This window comes from Gallus gallus, chromosome 2, assembly GCF_016699485.2.
Source record: "Gallus gallus isolate bGalGal1 chromosome 2, bGalGal1.mat.broiler.GRCg7b, whole genome shotgun sequence".
Taxonomy (NCBI): Eukaryota; Metazoa; Chordata; class Aves; order Galliformes; family Phasianidae; genus Gallus; species Gallus gallus.
In genome coordinates, this window is record NC_052533.1 from 36948069 (window position 1) to 36975430 (window position 27362).

Here is a 27362-nt window from a genome sequence, read left to right on the forward strand (position 1 = left end):
AAAAATAGGTTGGCTATAGTGTTTGGATGAATTAATCTCACTGTGCCAGAAATACTTCACATTCTCATAAACATATTGAAAGTGAAGTACTTACTTAGGTCAGAAAAGAATAAGAGCACCCACAGATATAGAGGGGGAAAAAAAAGAAACATCTTATGAATTGCTAGAGTGACAAACTATTCAGTTAGCCTATCAATTGGCAATACCTTTAGACATACCTGCACATACAAACTGGTGAATTTGCTTTGCTGGGATCTTTGTCACATGGATCACTGGTCCATGACACTGAGCTCCAGGAATGTTTTTCCAGATTTATGTGGAATAGTACCTACAAGAAAAAGCATTTCTTCTTGAATGTGATGCTGTGATAACAGAAATCTACTACCTTTGTTTCCATTATTTTCTCAAAGCTGCTTGATTTAATCAGAAACAGAATTGCTTCATGTTAGAGTATGATGTTTTTTCTTATGAGCGGTAGAACAGCTACCATGTCTCTTTGATGGAGACCCCAAAATGCAATGGGTTTTTCTTCTCCCTTCCTGTCAGTATCCCCAGTACTCCGTTTGAACTACAGAGCAGAGCAGACTTTCATAGCTGAAATTCTTTCAAAATAAAAGGCCTATATTTTCCACTTGTAGGAGAAGCACATCATTCTAGGCTGAAAGAAGTGGTTACCTCCTCAGTTTGATATATATAGGATCGCCTGGGATGGAATATAAAATGGGCAGTGTGATGGTTTCACCCTGATGGGCGGTTGGACTTCACCACAACTGCTCTCTCACTCCTTCCACTTAAAGGAAGAGGAGAAAATGAGATGAGGAAGGGCTCAAAGGTTGAGATAAGGGCAGGGAGATTGCTCAGCAATTACTGTCATGACCAAACAGACTCGAGGAGTTTAACATAATTTATTGTCTATTACTAATAGAGGAGGGCAGTGAGAACTAAAACCAGATTGAAAACACTTTCCCCCCGTCCCCCTCTTCTAACTCTTCACCCCGAGCACCTCAGGGGAACTGACAGAATACTGACATTTCAACCACAAAAGCAGAATGGTCTCTTGTGCAATTTTTTTATTGCTTAATAATCATGTAATTATTGGTTTGTACACCACTGCACTTAGACGACATGCTGTCTTTTCTAGGTAACATTCCGGACAAGGATCTATCACTGTAACATTAACAGCCAAGGCGTTATCTGCCTGGACATTTTAAAAGACAACTGGAGTCCAGCATTAACCATTTCTAAAGTTCTCCTCTCCATCTGCTCCCTCCTCACAGACTGCAACCCGGGTAAGACAAATTCACTTTCATACATTTGCATTCACTTGCGGTTCATAGTCTGTCAGTGTCTAGGATGTGGCTGGTTCACTCTTTTTCTGCTCTGTATTAAAAAAAGACCAAAATTTAAGTTTCAAATTCATTAAAATTGAAGCACAGTAAAGAAAGAAAATACAATGTTAAGACCTCTTGCATTTTTAGTAATTGGGAATAAAAATCTGTTAATTCAGAAAGTTTAATCGGGGGAAAATACTTTGTGGTAGGTACTAATTTGTGAATTACAGCCAGGACATCAGTACCAAGAAATATGAATGAGTTAATAAATATTGAAAAGGAAAGCTTTCATTTAAATATGCTGATAGTATGGTCTCTGAAAAGAATATGAATAGTAGCGACAATGATGGATGTCTAACACGGAATCTACAAATAATGAAAATTAATTTAAATGAAGTTTATTCAATATCCTGGACAGCCTGTATGAGCAGTCAAAGCAAGCTGTCATTCATATTAACTCGCATAGCACTTAACCTATTCCCTCGGCTGTTTTAGATTTGTTTTCTGCAATTGACCACTAGATCGGTAATTTCCACTTTCTCTTAACCAATTTGCCAATGAATGATTCTGATTGCAGCCTTCAAAATTTGTAGTATATGGACATTAATACAGAGTCATTTAAAGAAAAATTAAGAGATCTGTTTATGCATCTTGAATGTTCCTGAGGGTTTTTTTTGTTTTTTTTTTTTTAATTGTACACTTAGTTTTGCTGTATTATGATTCATTACTCTCTAGGTTTTAAAACTTAAGGTTTCCTGTTTCTAAACTTTTCTCCCCAGCCAAAAGGCTAAAAAAGTGCATTTCAAAGGGTGGAACGTGAGATTCTTGTGTAATCAGGGGCTGAGTCACACGCTGTCACAGAAGTCTGAATTATTTCAGAGCTCCAGATAAGGTGAAAGTCGACTTTCAGTTGCAGTTGGCTGCACTTTTTTCATGTGCGTTCGTTACTGTGTGTAGCATTAATAACTGCAGTGTTCCTTCCAGCTGAGATCTGGAGGTGTGGAGGAGCTGTAGGGGAGTGCTGTGGTACCATTTCAGACTCATTTATTTCTGGAGTGCTGGATGCTCTCTGCATACCTCTACAGAAGAGAGACTCCTTGTAGTGCCCACCCCAACCTGCGCAGAGGTGTGCAATCAGGTGCACTGGTGACATAAGGATAGGAAACGGATTTTTGCTCAGTTTTCTTAGAGACCAGGTAAAGAGCTGCTGACACACTGCTGCGAAATCAGTAGCTGTCTATTAGCAAACACAACCATTTCAGAAGTTAATAGCAAAGCTGTGTTGCGAGTGAGAAACTGAAAAGAGATGTGTGTTCAGTTGTACTCACCTGTTTTTAGAGGCAAATCAGTGGCTTGAAAGCTTGCCAGTTCCAACCAGTGATTTGAAACATAGAAATTTACCATCTCTGATCTCTCAGTCATTTTCTTTCCCTTAGACCAGTGTACAGATGTTGTCAAACAACAGTGCTAACTGAGAAGGTAGTTGAGATGAACACTGAAAACTGTTACCTATAAGGTATTATCACGTGTAGCGTGTTAACATTCTAAAAATCAGTAGTTACTTTTCAGTTTATTTCAGTTAGTGGCCATAAACATTGTAATGACTGTAGTAAATAAAACAATTTTATGACATGTCATTTTCAATTTAAATGCACTCTTTAAATACCAAGTGGTTGTGGGTTTTGTTACTGTGTCTTGTTAAAATTTGCACTTTTTGGGGGGGGGCATATCTTAGCATATCTTGCCATCCAGCCAGAACATAGGTAGGTAGATAGGCAGGCAGGTAGGTGGTGGATAGGTAGAAAGAAAGGCAGATAGATAGATAGACAGACAGACAGATGCAGATAGGTAGGTAGGTAGGTAGGTAGGTAGGTAGATAGGTAGATAGATAGATAGATAGATAGATAGATAGATAGATAGATAGATAGATAGATAGATAGATAGATAGATGGAGATATGTATCACTGATCTCTGTATATCACTGAGATACATAACACATACACGTATCACCTATGTGTGTATCTATAAACACACAGAAATATATATGCATATATTTTGCTCTCTGTCAGCTGGGAGTGATTTTCTAATCACCAAGTCCTCTCTTCATCGCACTGGTCTACCCCTTTTTAAAGGCAGCAGCCCAACAGGGATCTCAATTTGATAAAGCAACTTTGAACTCTTTGTTCACCATTCATCAGTCAGAAGTAGATCAGGTCAAATGGAAAGGAAACACTGAGTCGTCCACAAACACAAACACTTGGGACGGGTAAGTTTTCCACCCCCAAGTCCCTCTGAAGTGAAGAATAAAGTATCAGTTACCCCCTAGCCTTACATTTATGCAAATCTTCATTAGAACAACAAATAGCAGTAAGAATGGCAGCTAATTAACCCTCAGTCATACACGGTGATTAAACTGAGCTGGAGCACAGCTGCAGCTTCCTTGGCAAGCACTGCTATTCTTCTCCAGCAGGCTGAGCAAATGAAAAGAGGTATTTGCTCCTGCCGGTTCTGTCATTCACACAGTCATCTACAAAAGACATTGAGAGAGTCTCTTTCCTCCGTGGTTATACATCACCGTCCTTTGTTTCCTATCACTCAAGGCAGGAGCTAGTTTGTCCTTTTTAAACAACTCATACGATCTTTTACTTATAAGCTGTCTCAGTCCCTTCAGTCCTGATTGTTATTAATTGTCTCTATTTTGCTTGGCACCATCAGGCAGTAAACTGTGTTAATGAAATGTCTGAATTTTGTAACAGCTGGCTGACTTTTTTTGTGGGGGGAAGGGGTGCTGTAGTGTTTGTGTATGAGCGAACATGTGTGAATTATCTGTGAGTGCAGGAGAGCCAACTGGAATGAAATCACAGAGATGGGAGAGATGATGGGATGCACTTGCATTCGGTCTGGGGATTAGTACTCCTCTTTAAGGTAGTACTGTGGGGCACAGCACACCTCTCTTCCTTCAAAGCAGGGCCCCAGTCCTGTAAACGTTTTGGCATGTGCATGAGCAACCCTACGAAACCTGATATATGCCTTCATCTGCATAAAGCTGTGTGTGAGTAGGAGCTTGTAGGCTGTGTGCTTGAGTGATGAGCGTATTTACTTCAGTGTTAGCTGCTAGGGCTTGCCTGCATGGGCAGTTAGTTATTCCAGAGTAACTCCATGTGTGTACCCTCCCTCTTTGAAAATGTATTAAGTCAGGAAAATCTGTCTTACTTGGAGCAAAAGTCAACTGTGCATTAAGTATGGAAGAGTAGCCTGGGGAGTATAAATTCCCACACTACCTTAATCCAAAATAGCTTTAAAGTGCAGATGGCCCCTGTGGATTTGCATTTTTACAGAGCTTGAAGTACAAAAACAAATTAATTATTTTTATATTTAGACAGCTGATGATGATGAACTGGGTTAACATGTTTACTGTTCTCAGTTGGTCATTCCCATCACAGCCCTGCCAGAGGTTCTCAAGTCATATGGAAAATTCTCATTTGCAAATGCTTCAGAGAAAATAAATTGAAACACTGACGAGACTGCAATGGAACTTTTTCCTTTGCATGGCCTCCTTTTTCACACATGCAAAATTTGAACTTTGCTGGCCTGATTATCCCTGATGTCTGAACAGTCTAACGTCAAACCGCATCTGCTTAATAACACATGGCTAAGCCTCGATTAGGACGTTAGAACAAAACCTGCTAAATCTCTCATGCGTTTTTGTCATTGTTTTCTTCTAGTTACATAGCATTTTTTCACGTAAAAGTTCCAGTGCCAGTGAGAATTTTATCCCTTGACTGCCCCATTGGCATTCCGTACCAGGAACGCTGAACCCGATGCCTCGGTGTTGCTGTTGTCACTGGTCGCTGCAGTACAGCCTGTGCTCCATGGTCTCATTTAGGCACTTACAGGCACCTCCTTGCAGATCCAGGTTTGTTGTGGTACACAACAGAGCAGGAGAAGAGACAGCCCAAGGCTGTAAGCAACCATGGCATTTTTTTTCCCAAAAATGTGTCCAGTTCCACTGAACACTCAGCTGGCCACTGTAATGGAAATAACTAATGAAAGGCTTCATGACAGCCTGTCTTTCTTTGCTCTTTAGAAACATCTGCCAAATTTCTAGCTTTAACTGATGCGTGGGAATTTGAGAAAGAGAAAGGAAAGGAAGAAAGGAAGGAAAGGATGAAAGGAAGAAAAGAAGAAAGGAACAAATGGAGAAAGGAAGAAAGAAACAAGTAGGGAAGGGAGGAAGGGAGGAAGGGAGGAAGGGAGGAAGGAAGGAAGGAAGGAAGGAAGGAAGGAAGGAAGGAAGGAAGGAAGGAAGGAAGGAAGGAAGGAAGGAAGGAAGGAAGGAAGGGAGGGAGGGAGGGAGGGACGGAGGGACGGAGGAAGGGAGGGAGGGAGGGAGGGATGATTAACTTCTGGCAGAGGCAATGAGCAAACTGACAGCAGTAACCACTTAACTGGGGTGACCACTAGCCAGGTTAGCTGTTGACTCTGCTCTTAGATGCTGCAACAACATGTTATTTTAGCAGTGTAAAGCTGCTTGTCTCTTGTTACCCTTTAAATACTCCAGAAAGCATGAGGCAGTTTGTTCAGTCATATATTTAAAATTCGCTGTGAACGTAGTTTCAGATGGAAGCATGCATGTCCTCAATAGTAAGCATACATATAGAAGTAAATGAGCTGGAAGGATACCACTGCTTTACTTTCATGTGAGTCCCATCAATTTTTATAGGAGCTGCAGTTACTCAGCACGTCTGAAAAGCAGACTGCTGATGTTAAAAGGCTTTTCGATGCATGTTGTGGTACTCAAATATAATACCTCCATTAGACATACGCCTGCTGATTTTTACAAGTATTGCCATGAGTCAAGGCTTTAGTGGATGGTTTCATACTTTGTTAACCCACACTGAGTAACATGACCATGCAATGACTTACATTTATCTAAGCTTAGATGAGCAGAGTCAAGAAACATCCTAGGGTTAGGGGATCCTTACTCATCTCACCTAGGGACATGAGACATGCTTTCAAGCTTTCTTTATATGAGTCATCCTTATGCTTTGCCTTTATATTTCTCAGAAACTTCATTGTTTTCATCACAGGGTTGGTATAGTTGGCAGTTGCAGATAACATTATTTTTGCTTTTGTATTGCAATCATGAACTCTCTGTATGGTTTGGCATGATTTAGATTGCCTAAATATCTTCTGCTGAAAATATTAGCACCCTTACCAGCCATGAGTGTGCTGGAACTAGAAATGGGAGGTAGTTCTCTCAATATTCTTTTTCTTTTTTTTCTTTGTTGTTTTCCTAAAGGTTTGCAAGGCTCTGTACTCTTACTGCTGAGAGTATAAAATCCCAGTTCTGTCATCCTTTGCAGAAAAGGATTCAATAGTGTAATTTAATGCATATCTTTGATCCTCAGTAGGATGAGAAACAGCACTTTGGAGAGTGACTTTTCAACATAAGCAATAAAAGCCCTAAAAGCTTGAATGGTATTTGCCCTGCTACAAAGCCGCTGGAATTGCTGCTGTTTCCAGGACCTTTGTAAAATAGGAGTAGGTGGGGAGAGTTCAGTCAGACAGGGTGCAAGAAGGCTCGATTAGCACGCTGACCTGCTTTCCCAGCCATTCCTTCCACTCAGCCATCAGCATGCACTTTGAGGGAGATTCTATCAACATACTGTAGTGCTGCTGCACCATCTCTGGAGGGTTTGCCTTCAGCAGTCCCCCCAGAGCTCTCTGCCACAGGGTCTCCAGCCAGAATGCATAGCTGATGCCTGGCAGGGGTCATGGGGTGTGGGTCCACACACAGTGCATGCAGACTCACTGTTTGGAAAGGTTTGAGTGTCTACATCATAAATTTGTTGTATTGGTTGGGAAAATTAAGCTTCATTTCTCCATCACTACCAATTGGCACTGGTATGTAGCAGGTAGGCAATGGCAGATCACAGCCAGCCAGCTGAGAAGTTCCCTGCACTGGCCAAGTGGTTTCATTTGAAACCTCTCAGGAAAATCCATCCGTTGTGACCTTGGGCTTGACTGCCAGCCTTCAGTGTGATACCCATGGATGTGCTCCATTCTCCTGATGCCACTTCAGAGTGGTCACCCCTGGTGCAGGGGCAGTAACATCCTGAGTTGTTATGGCTGATGATAAAGTGAGCATCTATCAGTGCTTTAGATTCCACAGGAATAACTCCTTTATTCAGCTTATAAGCTCCAGCCATACCAGCACACATTTTAATAGTCTAATAGATGTCTACTGTACCAACAAAAAGATCTATTTTCAGAGTTACTGAGATCTGAAAGCAGTTGCCTCCCCCCCACCCAAAAAAAAAAAAAAAAAAGAAAAGAAAAAAGTTTAAAAATAAATCTAAGTCGGCTTAATAAAGGAAAATGTAACATAGCTGTAAAAATAAAATCTGTTCCATGCTGGAGTGTTTGGCTCCGAGCAAGGATTTGGCTGCCTTGTGGTCACAGCTCTGCAGTTTGGCTTCCATGTTCCAACTTTAAAATAGCTACCCAGCCCCGGGTAATGAGGAACAGGTCCGTGCCCCTTGCTGCTCAGCAGGCTGGAGATGGTGTTTTTTACTCTTCTTCTCTATATTTGGGCCTTTTAGGAAGCATGTATGGTGTTTGTCCTCATCTGGTGCTCCCCCATAGCAGAGGCTGCTTTCTGTCAGTGCCGGTTCACGTCAGATGTTCCTTCTGCAATTTTTTAGACTTCCCAATTATCATTCCTTCCAATCCCTCACCCCGAGTTGTGAAGTGAATTTAGAAACTCTGGATGACAGCAAGTTCAAGGGATGAGCCGCTTCTCATTTTCCTCATTCAAGTAATTTTTTCCCTTAAAGCCATAATCTGCATATTTTGATACTATCAAAAAAAAAACCTACTTAACAATCAAATCTCTGTTTTTTTTTTTTCTCCTTCCCAATTAGCAGCTTAACAGCTCTGTTCAGTTTATCAAAAGCACTTCTAGTCTTTCCTGTGCTCAAATATATTTCGTACTGCTTCGTGATGGAGCAACATTTCCTTTGAGAGCACCTTTGTCAGGACGTATAGAAAATGGGAAAATCCCAAATAGTCCTGCAGTAACCCAGAACATGTTAGAGTACATTTGTCAAATGTGGTGAGTATTCCAGGAAATGAGTGAAATACTCAGAAAATGTCAAAACAATATTTGATTTGTTCAATTTTATGAGGCAGGCTAAGCCCCGATGCTTTGATTCTCCTCTGGTACTTGCAGGCTACCAGCTGCGCCGCCATAGAGTAGCGCCATCGGATTTACAACAAAATAGTCTTGTTTTGCCATATACCCCTTTTGTAAGCAGCAGAGGGCCATGTAAACAATAAAATTGTTCTGTTGTCTGAGATTATTTATATTCCTCAGCTTGGAGCTATTTTTCCCTTTTCTTCAGAGTTTATATACTATCAGGAAATGGGATGGTTCCTAGACTGTTTCAGCACAATGGAAAAATACTCTCTTTGTATCTTGAGCAGGAAAAGATCTATTCCTTGTCAGTCAAACATGACAACAAATGAGAAATGATAAAAGAGCAGTTAAGAATCAATTCACAGAGTAACGTTTTTATTAGGTTTTAAGTTTCAATGTCAGCTTTCTGTCTCTCTTAGAAGTCTCTATCTTGGGACATCTCTGAATGATGTTAGCTCTCTACTGAGGCTTTTTCTTAAGAAATACAAAGGTAGCACGTGGTCACTCTGCTGTACTGGTGTCACTGGACTATAAGCAGAGTGGATATGTGCATGACGTACATAAAGACCGTAATAAGTTATCCTAACGTATTGTGGAAAGAAAATGTAGCACAAAACTGATCATTTTAGTTCTGCTCTCTGTGACTGCAGAATGACAACACCCGAAACAGGATTGCCTTAGGTAAAACTCATCAGCATCCATTCCATTCACATGAGCAAAGCTATCCTGCCTGTTGCATCCAAGTTCTTTTTGCCTGAAAGTACCTATCTATCTTTAAATACTTCATGTTCCCATGTTATTTCTTCAGAACCTGCTATATAGTTTTTGAAGTAATATGTATATATGTGGACTGATTATATCATGTATTCTAGAGCTGATATTTACAAATCTGAGATAGTTGATCATTTGTTTCTCTTTCCATTCCCTTTAAAAGATACTGTAATATACTATCTGTATTGTACTATAGTGTGTATACTATATCAATTACTACACTATGATTTGAATCATGTGCAGCATCTCCTATTATGATCTGGGCACACAGCACCAATATGTCATAGGCATTTGGATGCAGGCAGGCAAGCAGCAGGTTTTTCAGTACTCCCTGGGGGATTTAAGCATGTCAGAGTCCCACCAGGACTCTCTGCGCCATCAGGAAACAACAGACTTTTTCCACAGCTGATCTTTATAGATTTGCAGACATGTACACCCATATCTGTTAAACATATACACCTAAATGTATATAAACATAAAATGAAACTTAAGCAAATGCAAGAAATGTAGGAGCACATTATGAGAATTATTCATATGTAAGCATTGAAAGACAATTAATTTGCTTTGCCATAAAAGCTGATAAAAATGTTATGAGATATTCATAGAATCATAGAATCACAGAATGGCTTGGATTGGAAGGAACCTCCAGGATCATCAAGTTCCAACCCCCCTGCCACAGGCAGGGTTGCTAATCACTAGATCAAGTACTAGATCAGATTGCCCAGGGCCCCATCCAACCCAGCCCTGAATGCCCTCAGGGATATTGTGCTCTTACTGGTGTACTAACTCCCCTCAACATCAATTCATGACTGTGGGGATTATTGTAACAGGGAAAAAAAAAAAAAAAAGTAGTTATCAGGAAAATATGTGGGTTGCTCCAAAAGTAACATCTCCTATTTATTTCCGTGGAAACTACAACAGATACAAACACCTCAATAACACTATTTGATAGAGCACATTCTCAACTATGAAACACTATTTTTCAGCATAGCCACTACCATTAGCTATGCATTTTTGCCAGCAATGAACAAGATCCTGCATGCCGCATTGGTAAAAATCTGTACCAGTGGAGGTGACCACACAGTTCATCTTTCATTGGCACAAACAGATGGAAGTCAGAAGGCACCAAATCCAGACTATATAGTGTCTGTGTTAGGACAGTCCAGCCAAGATTGGCAGTGTACTCCACAGTCTTCAAACTGGGCCTGATGTTACCATGTTGCAGGTGAAAGGTTGCCATCTTCTCTGATCTGACTCTGGAAGTTCAAGCCTGCAGCTCAGTCAGCACTGAGATGTAGCAGTCAGAATTCATAGTTTGTCTGGGTTCCAGGAAGTCCAGAGAGATCACCCCTGTCCTATCCCAAAAGACAGTGCACATCACTCTACCCTCTGAGGGCTGCATCTCAAACTTTTTCCTCGATGAGGAATGCATATGTTGTCTGTCGTTTTATCTCTGGCTCATGATGGTGGCACCATGTCTCATAACTGGTAAAGATGTTGTCCAGGAAACTGTCACCTTCAGCTTCATGTTGGTTTAATAAGTTCTGACATACTTGCCTATGGTGTTCATTCTATTCCTGTGTGAGCATTCATGGAACCCACCTGGCACAAACTTTGTGATATTCCAGTGTTGTCACCATCACTGAAGCCAATATTCACCTCCATACAAGGCTCCTTGCTTGTAATCCTCCAATTCATGCTGATGAACTGATTGAGATGCTGTTCATTTGTGTGTGCAGTGTGACAGCTGTGCATGACCGTCTGGAACATAGCTTGTCTTTCATATCGCTGTCACCACTGCTGAAACGCACCACCCACCGCCTCACTGTGCTCACATCCGCTCTCTGGTCTCCATAAACATTCAGCAAGCATCAAAGAATGTCATTGGGTGCCACTTTTTTCCGCATGGAGGAATTCAGTCACACACTTCAAATGCTTCATCTGCTCTTCCATGTCAGATGCCATTCTGTCAGAGTGCCCCTCTGCTGCCAACTGTCACACAGCAAGCACATGTAATGGAATATTGGTGGGAGGTTCAGCTTCTACTGCCATACCACCAACATCCACCTCTGGTGTTGTGGGTCTACATATTAAAATGGGAGACATTACTTTTGGAGCAGCCCTTGTGGTATCTTGGATTTAGTATCTTCTTGGATCTTAGTATTTCCTAATGATGTGTGCAGGGAGAGGTTGCGTGGATTGGGTTTACTATTTATTTTGGCTTGAATCTGTGCTCTTTTCAGTTACACATTAACACCTTATGGGTAGAAGAGTGTTGTTCTGGGGCATAGAGGCATTTCATGTGTTGAGATTTACACCATTCAAAACTCTTAAGACATCATTAAAAAGATTAACACGACTATAGAATAAAGATTTCTAAGAAATATTTACACACACCATTATGGTTTCAGAAGTCTATGATCTGTTTAAATATCTTTTTTCTCTGCAAAGTTCCCGGAGTTATCTGCATAAGAATATTAGAGGATTTATGTATTTTAGAAAGTAAATGGCAAAACTTCCTTTTTGAAAATAAAACATACAATCTGGATTTTGTGGTATCTGAAGTATAATACAGTCATTAACGATAGCTCCAGGTGGCTGTCACACACGCTCTTAGCCTGTCCTTTTTTTATCTGATGTATCTGTAACTCTACAAAGAATGATGGTATAGTCATTCTCCAGCAGAAAAACAATCACGCTCCATTCGGTCTGATATGTTGCCTGCGACTGCTCATTGCTCAGCAGCTCAGTGAAAAGTGAAAGATTCCCTCAAAGCACTTTATTCACACAGTAATACTTGAGAGGAAATTCCCTCCTAACCACAACTAATGATCAGACTGTGTGTTGAAGCATGAGCAGTAATAGCTTCTGCAGTGGTAACTTAGATGGTGCCATGACCAGTGTGCTTTCTAATTCTTTTTTAATTTTGCTAAATTATCTTCTAGTATTCCTACACTGAATTCTTGTACGTGCTTTAACTATTTGGTGTATGAAGCATCTAGTTCCTTTTAACTTTCTCTAAATCTGTTCATTTTTTGTTTGATCTCTTTTCTTACTATGGAAAAGATCAGCAAGACCACTTCTTTTTTAAAATCTCCTTTATAAAATGACCTGTCACATCTTTTTGTCTTTTTTTTTTGTCTTTTTTTTTTTGTCTTTTTTTTTTTTTTCCCAGAATAGGTTAAGCTTAGATTTTAATCATTCCTTAAATGGGAAAGGTCTGACAGTGCTGCTAATGATTTCTCATCCCTTTCAATAAATTTTCTACCGCCATTGTTGGTGATTGGTGTTTTTTTTTTTCACTTAAGGCAATGTGAGAAAAATTGAACCTCAGATATAATAGTGCCCAACCTTTGATGGCATTTGATTAAATCAGAGATGGGCTAAAACCCAAAACAAGTGAAGAGGCTTTGTACATCCGTATTGAGAAATAAATACAAAGAGACCTTAGCTATCTTAAAATATAAAGCACTTGTGAAAGTGCACGAGTGATAAATGGTACAAATACAAAAGGATACAATTCATTTTCCCTCCAATAAACATTTGTAGCTTAAGATAACGCCAGAGGAGATTTCCTGAGGCCATTGCCTTAGAGAGAAGACAGGTGATTTAATGCATACGCATATTAAATCTTTGTGTGAACCAAGACCTAAAGAAGTCATCAATGTTAAATGCTTTACAACTTCTAATTTTGAAATAAAGCAGTTAATTACTTCAAATATATAAAACAAAAAATACTTGTTTTGCATATTTTCTTTGTTTCGTGCAGGTTTTGTCTAGCCAATACAGATGTCCTTAATTACACCACAGTCTTTGGAATGAAGTAGATACAGCACTTCTGGGCAGTTCTGTTTCTGATGAGAATTATTCATGTTTCCTTAATGGATATATTTTGTCACTAATAGATCTGTATATACTTAAGGGAAAAATAATTAACACTAAAAATTAAATAACTTCAGAAATCACATCTTATCTGTATTTCTACAGTTTATTCTCTAATCTCACAATAATTTTATCTAATATCCACTATTCCAATTAGTACAAAAAGCTGAAATCTCAGCTGGAATAACCTGGCATCATTCCTGCTGAATATTTTACCCCACACTTTTTAATTAGACTGTGTTCAGTTTTACTAAGTGTTGAAGATCTTTTGGTTTTAGTTGGTTGGTTGGTTTGGTTTTTCTCTTTTGTACTTTTTCTTACATGAAAGTGAAACCACAAGGAAACGCATTACTGTACATTTCTAACTGCCTGTGAGCCACCTTCAGGACAATGATTCGCACAACTATTTTTAAGGCTGCTTCATTCTGTACTTAAAATACAGTTATTCTTGTTTCACCATAGAAATCACACTGTTCCATATTCTTTAAGTTCCTGAAAAGAAGCCTGCTACATTTGGCTCTCTAGCAGATTCACAACAATGTAGAACCAGTCTTGAAAAGAAAAAAATTCAATCCTGGTTATAAATATGTTAGCTGATAAATCATTTACCCTCTCACTTTCTTGAGTAAGATCTTAGAAATTGGCATTCGTGAGTTGTTCAGATCCTCCTGTCTGCGGAGATGATTTACACTATTACAAGATATGTCTTTTTTTTTTTTATTTTGCATGGTTAATTTTCCACATTATTCAGCATGGGAGGAGAAAACACTTGTTTGGTTTTTACTGTTTTGCAGATCCATCAAAGGCAACAAATAGGACAAATTATGTGCAGTGTGTGTTTCAGAATCCCTTTTTTCCATAGCAAATTAAGTGCAGGTGAATTAATTGGAGTAGGAGATGATTTCTTAAGTAGCAGAGTGTATGGTTTAACTGTCCCTAATTTAAGGGTGGATTGTACCAACCCTAAGATTTCATGTTCGTATCATAGATGCAGAAATAGAGCTTTGATTCATAACTTATTTGTAGGATGCTCCATCTGAACAAGGTTTAGAAAAACAGCCTTTCTATGGATTGAAACATTTTGCAGCTTTAAGATGAATTAGATTTTGGAAAATTCTCAAGGTCTGGAATCTTCTTCACACAGTCTTTATAATGCAGATTAGATAAAGTGGCGAAGTAGTAGAAATAACTGTAAGACACAACATTATACTAGCAGAAGGAATGGCCTCGTTATCTTCCATGATTATTTTTGGCTCTAACTTGTACATTTTTTTCCTAAATAACAGTGTTAGTACTTCATAGGCCAGTGCCTGAAATTCCTTGGCGCGTGGACTATTGTTGAGCCAGACACAACAATGGAATCAGTGTGATCTCTCACACAGGAAAGATAGAATATCCAAAGAAAGTTATTTAATCTATTTCTAAATATAGAATTGTCACTGTAAATATCATAAATTCCATCTTCATCCAGGGTTGCCATGTAACTTCATTGCAACTTATCCAGGAGCTAAAAACCTGCCTACATGATGGATGCTAATTATTTTGTTTAACCTGTTTTTCCTTCTAATCCTATTAGAACTTGTTTGTAATTAAGCTAATTATATTCATGTACAGAAGTTAATTTATAAATGGATAGTCCATTTGGTTACTAAAATGGGGTTATTTTCTCACTCACCTACTGATTCCTCGGTCATTGCTAGAGCTAGCACCCTGCTCCCGTTCTGCAACACCCTGTATCATATCACTGATCAGCATCTGGAAACACTGCTCTGTGCAAGTATGCAGGTGTGCCTGTGCAAGTAAGCCTGTGCGAATATGCAGAATGGCATCCCGCTTTACATGCTTTAATGAGCCATTGTGCATTGGTACAAGCATCGTCCTTAGATGGCGAACGTCACAGCTTGCCATCACGCAACCTGGTTCAAATGACCCATGTCTGTAGTCCAGAAAAGCCCCAGAAAGTCTGCTCCATCAAAAGCTTCATCTGAGCCATACTGACAGAGCTCCTAAACACGCTGCTTTCCAGGTATTTTCCTTCCAGTGCCTCTTGGTGCAGATATAAACTTAGATGCTATGAGTCAGATACAGCCTGCAACCTCCTTCCGCATGTTCCTTTGGAGAATGGGAAGTACAGACAACATAAAAAGAGAGGGAAAAGAGAGGCCAGAATGTTATGAGTTATTGGATAACAGTAAGAGGTGTGCTAATGCAAAGCACACAGAAGTTCCTATTCCTGTTCCAAGAGATGTTCAACTTGCCAAGGGATTTCTGGCCCTGAACTATGACAAGGGAGTCCTATTGGCCTTGATAAGCACAAAATTCTTCACCAAGCCCTCTTTTAGTAAACAAAAGCCTCTTTTATTCCTTTGACATTCTGTGTGGGATTCCTAATAACAGTTTTAGATTTAAATAAGTCAAATTAATACCAAGATCTAAAAGGCTGAGAAGAATAAAATCAGATTATACCAAAATAAGCAGCATTCATAATGTATGTAGGCTTTTCTAGTTACTCCACAGATTAAATGTGGTAAAGGAACAAAGGGATAGATTCAAGAGCAGAATTCAGATGCATCTGACCTAAAATGACCCTAGTGTGTGTCTAAATTGAAGATTTTGGTACTGCTCATGTTCAAACCCTTCCCCTGAAAACGAAGATGCCTTTGAGATGTGTTTTCCTCTCAGCATCAAAATACCACTGGAGTACCAGACAGTGCAGTGACTGTGCAATAACACTCCCTCTCCTCCCTGTCACCTGGGAATCCACACAGTTGGTGGATCCCATTGCTCCAAATGGTTCTCTTGCAGAGTAATCTACATTTGATACCTGTGATTATAGGATGTCTAACACTATACAAAGCATGGTCATGGAAAATGCATTCACACAGAGTTGCTTTGGGATTAAAATGCTTGTTTGGGGTGTTTAAGAGCCATAGGTCACCCCTTTGCTAAGAGCTGGTAATTAGTGGGAAGTGAGAAGACAGAAATCCAGAAGAAAACTGCTTCATTTTCTTTAAAAAATACAAATCTAAACATACCAGAATTTATATAAAATATCTATTCCTCCCTCAGTAAATCTTGTAACAAAAAAAAAAAAAACATCCTCAGTGTTTTGCTGAAAATATAGTTATCAACCTATGGATGCAGATCAGTTACATTATGAATCTTAGCACTTTGGTTGCTTGACAGCATTTTGAGATCAGAGTGCTGTAATTTCCTTATGCACGGTGATCTTCCATGAGGTGAATGCACACTGTTATCTTTTCTGAAATTTTTATCAAGCCATGTACCTTGCAGTGTCTTCCACATTAAGTTCTTAGTTACTAAAACTTCTTTATTAATTTTTTTACTAATAACAACGACTGTTTCTCTATTGAATTCATTGTTGTGAACAGATACTTTGCTAATGTATCCATGCTTTTAATTTTGAGATGCATTCAAGCATCAAAGCGAAGTGTGTTATTTCAGAACTTTAATTGTTTCAGCACGCTGGCATTTCTAATAGGTGCATGTTCTTCCCTAATTAAAGACAGCTCTTCAAGATCAGTAAACTGTGCCTCGTTGATCCATGATTGCCTCAGCTAACTCCCAGTCAGCCACTGAAGTTTATAGAAACCCTGCTAAAAACAGCAGATGGAAAAAAAACCCTTTACTCTTTAGACAAGAATGATTTCCCTTGGCAAGATCCAGGGATGAATCACTGCCAATGCTTCCCTTTAAGAGTCATGTTAGTAAAATCGGGCCAGATAATACTCCTTATTTCTGAAACATCTTTTTCTGAAGCAGCCTCATATTTCACACAGATCTGTGGTAGGTAGCCTGACAGCAATCAAATGCAAGTCTAGAGAGGGATGATTTCTCCTTCCATGTATCCAAAATGTTTTAGTAAGTGAATGTTTGCTGAACTGGATTTGCAGAGCTCTTTTATTTTTAAAGATAGGCAACATTTTGCTGAAATGGATTTGCTGAGCTCTTTTATTTTTGAAGATAGGTAACATTTTCCTCCAGGCATCAGTTTGGACATTGGAATTGAGTCATATATGCCTTAATATTTGTGTGGCAACTTCTCCAGACACTATATGAACTAAGAGAAGTCAGATGTGTTTCTGACAATTCTACAGAGCTCAAGTCATAACTTACAGTTTCTTTATGACAGAATTATACAGTCATTTTTACCACAGCTTGCAATTTTTAGTGTACTTGTTCTCCAAATATCCAGTGTGACAGAGAAGCATTATCTCAGTTTCATGGATGAGAAATTAAATTGTAAGACTATTTAACTTTCTTAGAGTCATCACAACAACTTGCAAATTGTGAAGACCATGGAACACTCCAGCATTTCACATCTTGCTTGCAGCGTGACATGTTAGCTTCCTTGTTTCCCTGCTGTAGCAGAAATGCTAAGTCACAGTTTGAACCAGTGATTGAGCACCTGGTAGGAAGGCAGGGCCAACCCAGGGGAGCTCAGGTGCATGCAATGCACCTGAGTAATCAGAAGGGGTGGAGCCAGGATCCACCCCATCCCAGACCTCATTTAAGGGTTAGCAGTGGAGGTAAGGATATCTTGCTGGAGATTCCTACCTGCCTGAGGTCTTCCAGAGGTAAGCAGTTTTTTTCCCCCTTCATTTCTGCGTCCGTGTCTGCTACACTTGGGCTTGTCTTTATTTCTACAGCCAAAGACTTTTCCACCCTGCTATTATCACTTTACTTTTCATCATGTTATGGTGTTACTCCTGTCCAGCCACATACCCTGGCTATACAACAGAACAAGACCCTGGGATCTTCCATGCTTTATTTTTTTCCCTTTCTCTTCCTGCACCTACTCTGATTTCTCCCATGAGAAATCTTTAGGTGTATAGTTAGAAAGGTAGCCAAGGACTTGAATGACTGAATGATCACAACTATGGGATGTACTGGTGAACACAACTTAGTAGGAAGCTTGGCACAAAAGCGTGAGTCTCCTTTAGCCCTACATTAGCACAGTGACCCCTAGACTGGCATAGCTATGTAGGGTCAAAAACTTCTGGTAAGTGTAGACTTTAAAGTTATATCGTCTCTAAGCTACTATATATAGCACGGTTTTCTATTAGTTCTCTAAATGTGGACATTGTTAGTGTTAATCTTGATGTCTGGTGAGACTGTGTCTCAAGTTCTTACACCTCCGCTCTTTCTCCCTTTCTCCCTCATGTTGTACCTGGAAAGACAGTTCTGAGTTTTAACTGGAAATGAGGTGACACAACAAAGTCAGTCTTTATTTCTTCTGATTCCAACACATTAGATCACCTTATATCTGAGATTATGTCACAGGTATCTTATCTCTCATTTTCCTTTGGTGGGAGGAACCCTTGAAGGTCATATGGTTGTCCACTTCACCGAGCTACATCAATCATAGTTGCCAGCCAAATGAGGTACATGAGCTGTAAAGCAATTCCAGAAAGTATATTTTGATAGTTTGGTATGCTGATGTAGCCTATATCTATTAGAATTTTTCTGTTGAGTGTTGAGATGTGACCAGTCTGATCTGCACAACTAACTCCTGAAACAAGAAGCAGAGTTCATTATACTCTGTATCATATGATTTCTGCTGTAAATCATAACTGCTAAAATGTTACTTCCTAGCAAACACTAGATTTTTTTTTTCTTGAATTTGTTCCTTTCTCCTCCAAGAACTACTTTTCCCTTTAGTGAAACAATTCATTTTATTTGTTCTCTTTTTTTTTTAAGTGTTTACTGATTGCTTCATCATTCTTCTGTACAGTTTTTGGAAGAGCCTTGTAGATGGATAAATACATTATCAATGGCTAGTTGGAACTGTGATTTCATGAAAGTCAGGAATAAATTGTACTTTTGCTTGTAGGGTGTGTAAAGCAATTCAGAGCCCTGCTACTGCTCTTTGTTCTGCCTTGAATCATTCTGTTGTTCCAGTTTATAAGCATGTGTTGATCAGACTTCCAACTGCGAGGCCAGTTTTATTGCCACACAAACAGGGATTAGTGCCATGCTGCACTCATTTTCACTTGTCCCTTGGTTTTTGAGCACTCTCTTTGAAGGTGAAAGGTTAGTGGAGTAATTCAGTGTCCCACCTCACCTGCCTCTGCCTCCAAAGAATTACTTAGTCTATGCATTATTATTAATGATAGCAGCAATGCTGTTCTCTTTCTTGCTATAAGATCGCTGGAAGATCCTATGATGCATTTCACGTACCTCGTTTTCCACATCAAGACACACAGCATCCTTGACATGTTCTTCTAGGAGTTGATTAAGTTTAAAAGAGATGACATGTGGCAAACTGTGGAAACCTCCTAAGGCGAAGTGACACAGTGAATAAAAATTACTCACAAACAATTCATCTCTTCTTAATCCCTTCCTCTTGGAGTTTTAAATTGTGCTATACCAAATATGTCATAGAACATCTCATGCCTCTTTTGTCTTCAGTTTCACTGGCTGGTCTTCCTATGACTGGATGCCACTGAAAACAATATGAGAATGTAATTAAAGGTAAAATATAATTTTTAATTAAGTTTATTTTTGATGTGTTTCAAACTGTCAGCATTTGCTGTTTAGAAAACTTATGTTTCAGAGGACTATTAGTTTGTTTGTTTGTTTTTCCTCTCCCAATCTTAATTTTGTTTTTATTTTTTAGTTTGGCTTTTGGGACCTATTTTTTCAAGGTTGGCACAGTATTTAAAAAAAAAAAAAAGATTGAGAGATCTTGGCTTGCACTGCAAGCCAGTGTGGGAATATATACTGTCCTGCACTGCTATTGGCACTGAAATTACCAAATGAACTGTAGTTATTGAAATTATGAACTTATTTTCATTTCCATGTAGCCTATTCTACGTATGTTGCCGTACAATGATTCCAAGGCAGCTATACTGTAGATGGCATAGAGAGCACCTGATTTTTTTTTCCTTAAAAGGCTTTGAAAAAGCAAGCACTCCCAATTTTTGTTTGATTCAAAAAGCAATACAACAGAATACTTGTAAAGAGAGGCAACTCTAAAATATATATATATATATATTTTAATCAGGGTTCCATAAGTCAAAAACTCTTCTAAATATGTAACCCAAGTCCAAATAGCTTAAAAAAAGGAAGCTTTGTTTTCTTCTGCATTTCACACAGCTGGCTCAAAGGAAGGAAAGCAGATTTCATGTTTGGTGACTGATGTTTCAGTGCAAGTAGTTTCATAGAGTGTCTCAATGGGATACCTCTTATAGCTATGTTAAAGGAGTACTATATAGCTCAGGAGACAGACTAAGACCTTTCAAGTTACACCTGACCTTTGGAAATTCCTCCAGTTTAATTCTGCTTCATCAGCTGGAGGCCAGTTCTTCAGAATTCCCCCTGATACAGAGCTGAATCTGTACCTGGACCAAAATATATATATATGTTGTAAATATTTGGCTGAAGAAACTGTGAGATTTTTACAGGGCTGTGGTTTTTAGTTTTTAAGGTGCTCCAGAAATCTTTCTGAGAACTCATTTATGATGGTGTAATAACTGGCTCCATCAGCTGCTCTCTATTAAAACTGTAAAATACTGCAATTGAAATATTATTCTATTTTATAAGTGCTTGTAAATACATATAATGCATACAAACACCCATAATGTACATTTTAAGTCTAAATGTGTGTCTCTTTAACCACGCTGGCACTAACGATTGGAATTTCTTTGCATATTGTGTGGCTGATGGAGAAGAGACATTGAAATCAAGCTGTTAAATACACTATCTCCTTTTTTTTTATTTCACTAGAGTATGTTTGCTGTATTTTTAAAAGAGCATTGAAAAGCCCAGGAGATGAGTTCTGCTCTGAAATTGCTATTTGCTGACATCGAAATAGCTGTAAAAATACAAGCAGGGAAAAATACAGTACAGCAATGTATTTTCATTTATTTTGGAGGAAAGTAGTTTTAAAGAAGAATTATTGTCTGTCTTCTGAATGATAAAGCAGTATAACTAGCATTAAACACAGCTGAAATTTTGTAATGACCAAACCTCAGCTCATCCAAATCCCCAATAGCATTAACTCCCCAGAATTGGGCTGTAAATTTGATTAGCTTTACAACAGATATGAGACACAAATGTTCTTCCTTATGCAGTCGTATTAAGTGGCTGCAAAAGAAGATGACAAGTCATTACAGAGCAGCAAATCCAACATTTAAGTGAGGCAGGATCTCCAGCTCACCCAGCTCTCCACACTGAGTGCAGTGCACAGTCGTCCTTTGTTATTCCAGCTTCCCGAATCTCTGGCATGCTGAGGGCTGGTGTGTCTCTTGCTGCCCACAGGACAGGGTATCACACCAAGGACTCAGCAGCTCTCAAGCCAGGCATGGTGCGTCTGGTGACCTGAGAGATCTCAGTGTATGAGCATCCTGCCATGCCAGCTGTTGCCCATGGTTTGATTGAGTTAATTTCTGTAAGGGCCTGAGTTCCTGGGAGTGGCATTGCCTGAGATGGTGTTTGTTGGTGTTCTCTGTAACAAAGTTTTGTCCCACTTCTACCTTAATTTCTGTATATTTGAAAGGAGTTTGTGCTGTTACTAATCTATTGTGGCTTTATTTTCGTTTATTTCACTAGGTCATTTTGGTAATGTATTTTTGGCATAGCTTTATATTCTGAACCCTGTTTTTCACTGACATTTGGAGTGGATTTCTGAAATGGTCCCTGGTTCACTGATGAATCACGCTACTTCCAGGGGAAAAAAAGCTAGAGTGGTTTACTAATTATGGAAACAAATTTCTAACACTGAGAATAAAACAGATATATACAAATGGAAAATAAGAAACAGTTTTGTAGTAATGAGAAACATGGGGAAACCAGTTCTACGAATCCTGAGTATTCCTTTCTCTCTTTCAATTATTTATGCAGTGGTTGCTTTATAAATATGTGTTTTGTTGTGCTGATGGATATCTTGCAATATTCCTCATACTCTGCAGCCCAGCTAAGAACTGGCCTGTGCTCAACCATTTCCTACTTTGAGGGGACAGTTCTGGGGTTTCTCTTTCAAGTATTCTGAACGCTATGGCCACAGCCCATGCATGCTGAGGACAAAGTATTTGAAATTATATTAATTCCATTCCTCCAGTTTGTCTGATAATCTCAATTTTATGGCCTGTCCCCATGAGCTCTGTAAAGATGCCAACTCATGACTCACTGAGTGTTATGAGAAGTGTCTGTCTCCTTGGGCCTGCCATACAGCTGCTGCCTCCAGCAAGGATGATGTGGCTTGATCCTGAAGGTGTGCAGCTTCATACAGGAGCAGGAAAGGGCCATTTACATGTCTGGAGTTCACATGCTGTCTGTGACTGATCTGAAGTGAAAAGTTTCCTCCTCGCTGGTTATCCCAGCTTCCCAAACAAAGCAGTTTTATGGCATTACAGGAGCTGCTAAAATAAACTACCTCTTCTAACACCTGTTGAAGAGTCCTTATTGAAGTCCTTATAAATAACTGCAAGTAATGACAGCACAACTCAGCACTCTCTGACAGAAATGTGACATAGGAGCTTCTCTGGCAAGAGCTATCCTGGTCTTTCAACTTGGTATCTCAAACTAGTAATTACTAGGTTACTGTTTTAGAAAGAGACTCATCTTTCCTCAGCTGCTTTACTCCCTGCCTTTCTCCACTCGCACACATGTCTTCACTTCAGCAATATGGAGGATGTCATCAGCAATACATGGGTCTGGGAATTCTTTCCAGAGGAGAAAGCCCTACCTTATTGGGCTCCAGCTGATTTCACCACTTTCATATCAAGAACTGCTCTCATAGATTCATCCACCTCAAAAGAAATTAGCCACCCTCCTCGTGGCTGGGAGAAGGTGAGGGAAGGAGCCTACACCTTCTAAACCCTTCCAGATATGTTATTGAAATGTATCCTTATGCCCAAAAGGAAATATTGATAGAAACCCACACAAATAATCTAAGGTTGGGGATGATCATGTAATTAATACTCAATACCCTGTCAGTTATCAGGGAAATTGATTTTCAGTTCTTAAAGGGAAAGGCACTTTCATGTAACCATTCATCCCTCACATAAAAAGATTTTTCAGATTTGGACTAAGTAAATCTGTATTACACCGTGTTGCTTTTCAGTGCACCAACATCAAGTTTTCGTGAAGACCTTAGCTGCAGCCATTTAAGTATGTACTAAATGGAAGGCAGAAATTCTTTACTCGGGGGCAGTGAGGCACTAGCACAGGCTGTGCAGAGAAGGTGTGGATGCCTCATCTCTGGAGGCGTTCAAGGCCAGGCTGGATGGAAACCCATCTGGTGAGTGGCAACTCTATCAGTGGCAGAGGGTTTGCACTGGATGGTCTTTGAGGTCCCTTCCAACCCAAGCCATTCTATGTTTCTAAACCTCATTAAGCATTTACCACGGTCCAGATAACAATGTCATTGTACTCTTCCAAGCAGTCACCGCCAGCTGCCTCAGAGGTCAAAGCCCACCTTTCCCAACAGCATTAAAACCAACACATTCATCAGATGTTGCTCAGTGATTCCCTTTGATCTCCACCCTTACTCTCTCCTTCTCCATAGTTACAGGGAAGTGTTTCTTGGAGCAGTGCTGTCGGATTCAGCCTTGAGCCACCATAACCAGTTCCCTCTGCCTACTCCCTAAATTTTTGCCAAGGGACATTTGGCACTTCCCCATTACCCAAGTTGCTCATTTACCCTACAGTTTGTCTCAAAACTCATTCCAACCATGAACAACTTTGCACTCTTTAAACACTAGGTGACTGTCAGAATCCTATTTGTTCTGAACAAAATCCTTCCAGTAATCCCGTGTGATTCTTCTCCTTGGCTGCAGAGCCAAAGGTGATATACTTTCTATTCTGAAAATTTTTAAATGGATCTTAGCTCAGCTGTACCTCTTTGACACTCATGCATGTAAAAATAGCAAAGTCTGGGCCTCGGTGACCTCCTCTGGATATATTAAGATATTGAAGTTAAACATATGCATTAAGTGCTTGCAGAACTGAGACTATGGGGTCTTAGTATGCCACAGCTGCAGTGGTAACTTGCCTTACTAATTCAGAAGATGCAAACTTAGTATTCAAATCATGGGCTCTTCCTGAAAGTGCACATTCAAAGCAAAGTATTTTTTCTTTAGGTGTCATCTGCTAATATTCAGTGATGTTGGCAGCAAGTCATTCAGTTGATTTGGCTAATGTAATGTACTTATCCTATCATAAATGCTTATCATCAACAAACAAATAAAAACCTGGGATTGACTTTGCTCTGCCGATGGCATGACATCTCTCCCTGGAAATCCTGGTGGTTAATAACGCTGTGCAAACACAACACTCAGGTTATGACTGTACTGGGGGAAGCTGACGTTCATATTGTTCAATGGCACCATCTTCAGTCAATTGTAGAGCTCATTATTAACTGGCCCTAATAAGAAGTCATGTGCATCTAGCTTAAGTCGGGAAAAAAATTGATGTAAGTGCCACAGAACTAACATGGTGTGGTGATACAGGAAATTTACTGTTTCAGGAGGACTACCAAGAGTATGGGGACCTCCAAAGAGGAAAATCTTGGTACTGAAAGGAGAAAAATGTTGATTACTCTGGGAAAGTCTTTTCTTGGTTTGTTTTTATTAGGGGGCTGGCTGGCTTTATTTAATTAACTAGAAAGTAATTTGTAAATCCAGATTAAAGACAACGGACTTTTTCTGGTTATTTCTTCTTTTCATAAATACGAAAGTAGCTTCAGAAGACAGAACGATGAAGCATTGTGGACACATGGACGCTCAACAAGATCTCACAAATTGAATGCCAGTTCCCAAAGTTTGGAATTAACTTTTACTGCTCTGAAAATAGTATTCATTGCCCTCATTTCTGACCTTTCCTTATACTTTAAAACTCTTTAAAATATAATTAAAAAACAAAACAAAACAAAACAAAGCAAAAAAAAAAAACTGTTAATAGAATTGGAGCCCATCCTCCCGTTAGGTAGCAATATAGGTATTTGTGGATGTTTAGTACCATAATGGCTTTTAGTGTTTTTATTCTTGTCATCTGAAATTCTACTGCTATTTTTCACTCTCAGCTCAAACTGAAATGATTGGAACATTTGTTCACAAGGCATAATTTTAGAAAATGATTCAAGTCATATGTTTACCAGAAACTTGCAACTAATTGCCCCTTTTGCTCCTCCCCGTGCTCTTGCTCTTTTCCTCCTGTATGCATGCATGCTTTCAAAATAAGAATAATATATGTAGACATCTTGTTCTTACAGTTAAAGCTAAGAGGACAGAATAAATCTGTATCTGAGGACGGTCTTTTCTTCCTTCCAAGGCTGACAAGCATTTCATGGTTTGTGTTTCCTTTTCAGCTGACCCCCTGGTTGGAAGCATTGCCACTCAGTATATGACTAACAGAGCAGAGCATGACAGAATGGCCAGACAGTGGACCAAGCGATACGCCACATAGGAACCTCCTCTAGGATTTGCTGGACCTGTGCAAGCACATTCACTAAGTGCTTCAATAGCCCTTCCCTTCATTCTTATTTTTTATTAAATTTTGAACCATTTCTTTTTTGTTTTTATTTTTATTTGTTTGGGGGTTTTTTGTTCTGTTAACTTGAAAGCTGTTTCCCTCAAATATAGACGGGGAATTTTGGTTATCAGTGCAAAGAATGTTGGATCTGTAATAGTATAGAGCTTTGTCACGAAGCTTTGTATTAATGTGTGGTTTTTTTTTTTTCTTTCATGTGTTTTTTGGGAAAACAGACAAATTCAGAATTATATCTCGTTTCTACTTAAATGTAGTGTTTAGGGTTATTTTTTTGTACTGAAGTCTTTAATGGTGGGTGCATGCTACTGGGAACAAGTTTTGTATAAAAGCTTAAAATCAAGAATCACTGTGCATTACTAAGACTGTGTTTATCACTAGCCTTCTGTTTCCCACACAAAAGGCTATTGCATTGAACAAATTAATATGTATTTTGATTTACTTAAAAGAAAAGTGCTTGTAAATTTCTTAGGGACCTGCCACTTTTGACTGTGGATCAGTTGATGTACACTTGTATTATTAAAGCACTCAATAAAACACTGTGGCTGATAAATGCACTTTTTGCAAGATGGTGCTTTTGCGTTTGTGCAGCGTGGACTGCACAGCCCTCACACAATATGACTGCAGGTTAAGCAATTATTTTTAGACCTAAACTATTCATTTGTTCTTAACAATATCTTTCTTAACTTAGGATTCTTCATTGCGTGTATCTTCCATATACAAACACCTGCTAAATTTTAAGGCCATTCTTTCACGTGCCGGTGCTCAGCCCAGCCGTTCTGAAGCCTCTTGCTGTATCTTTTGTACTATAGCTTCCCTGTATCTATCTTGCTACTTTTTTAATGGTTGGCTATAAAAATAGCCTTGCAATGAAAGCAGAATATTGATGATGATTTTATACAGCGGGCTTCGTTTTGCCTTTCTCCAAGCTCTTTAATTGTAAAAGCAACTGTTATTTGAAAAATAAATGCAGGTTTTCGATGGGAAAATTGAGCCCATTGCACCAATCATTCCCAGCACGTTCAAGGCAAGGGTATTTCTATTCAGATTTGACCTTCAGGCTAATTTTAGATATGCAGCCATAGAAGGAAAACTTCTCCTTGGCTAAGGAAATGCGTGGGTGTTGTGATTTAGAAAATATATACTGTGATGCTGATATCTAAATGTTCTTTGTGTTGCAATGGCATCCTGGAAAATCCCTGTCTCATATAATTAAATGTTACAGATGCCATATACAATCCTTGGCTGCCCTCTCTTTCTCTCTTTTCCTCTTGTGTTTAAAGAAGATTTTATCTTAAGGAAGATACATTATAATAGGAACATAAAGATACAGGGAGACCCAATCCCATTACGTGCCAACCCAAATCCAGCTTTACTGGAAATGAAAGAAGTCAAGGTGACACCGTAGGTCCCCTATGGCAACCATTCTGAGGCACAGCATGTCCAGGCTGTTCTGGTTTTCCCTCAGCCATTTGCTCGTAGCTGAACAGCCGTACAGTTTGAATCTACAGGTGAGATGTCTTCCGAATGTAGAGAAGCTGAACAGTGATTTTGACATAGGTAGTATATGATAACTACTGCCCCAAGAACCATGAGGTTCTTGACAGAATAATCGATCTGTTTTGGTCAAAACAAATGGGGAGTCGTCTGGTGTCTGCAGATGCCAA

At 39.3% G+C, this 27362-nt stretch overlaps 1 protein-coding gene across 5 annotated transcripts in view; it reads left to right on the plus strand.

Moving 5' to 3' along the window:
- The window catches only part of UBE2E2 (ubiquitin conjugating enzyme E2 E2), a 212509-nt gene extending 186257 nt beyond the window's left edge, over window positions 1–26252 (plus strand). For all 5 annotated transcript variants that reach the window (XM_015281797.4, XM_015281799.4, XM_040696250.2 and 2 more), the window contains 2 exons: window positions 1142–1289; window positions 25517–26252. In XM_015281797.4, the coding sequence (XP_015137283.1) occupies window positions 1142–1289; window positions 25517–25614 (246 nt within the window). In that variant the 3' untranslated portion in view covers window positions 25615–26252. The remainder of the gene's footprint in view (window positions 1–1141; window positions 1290–25516) is intronic.
- Window positions 26253–27362: the final 1110 nt, after the last annotated feature.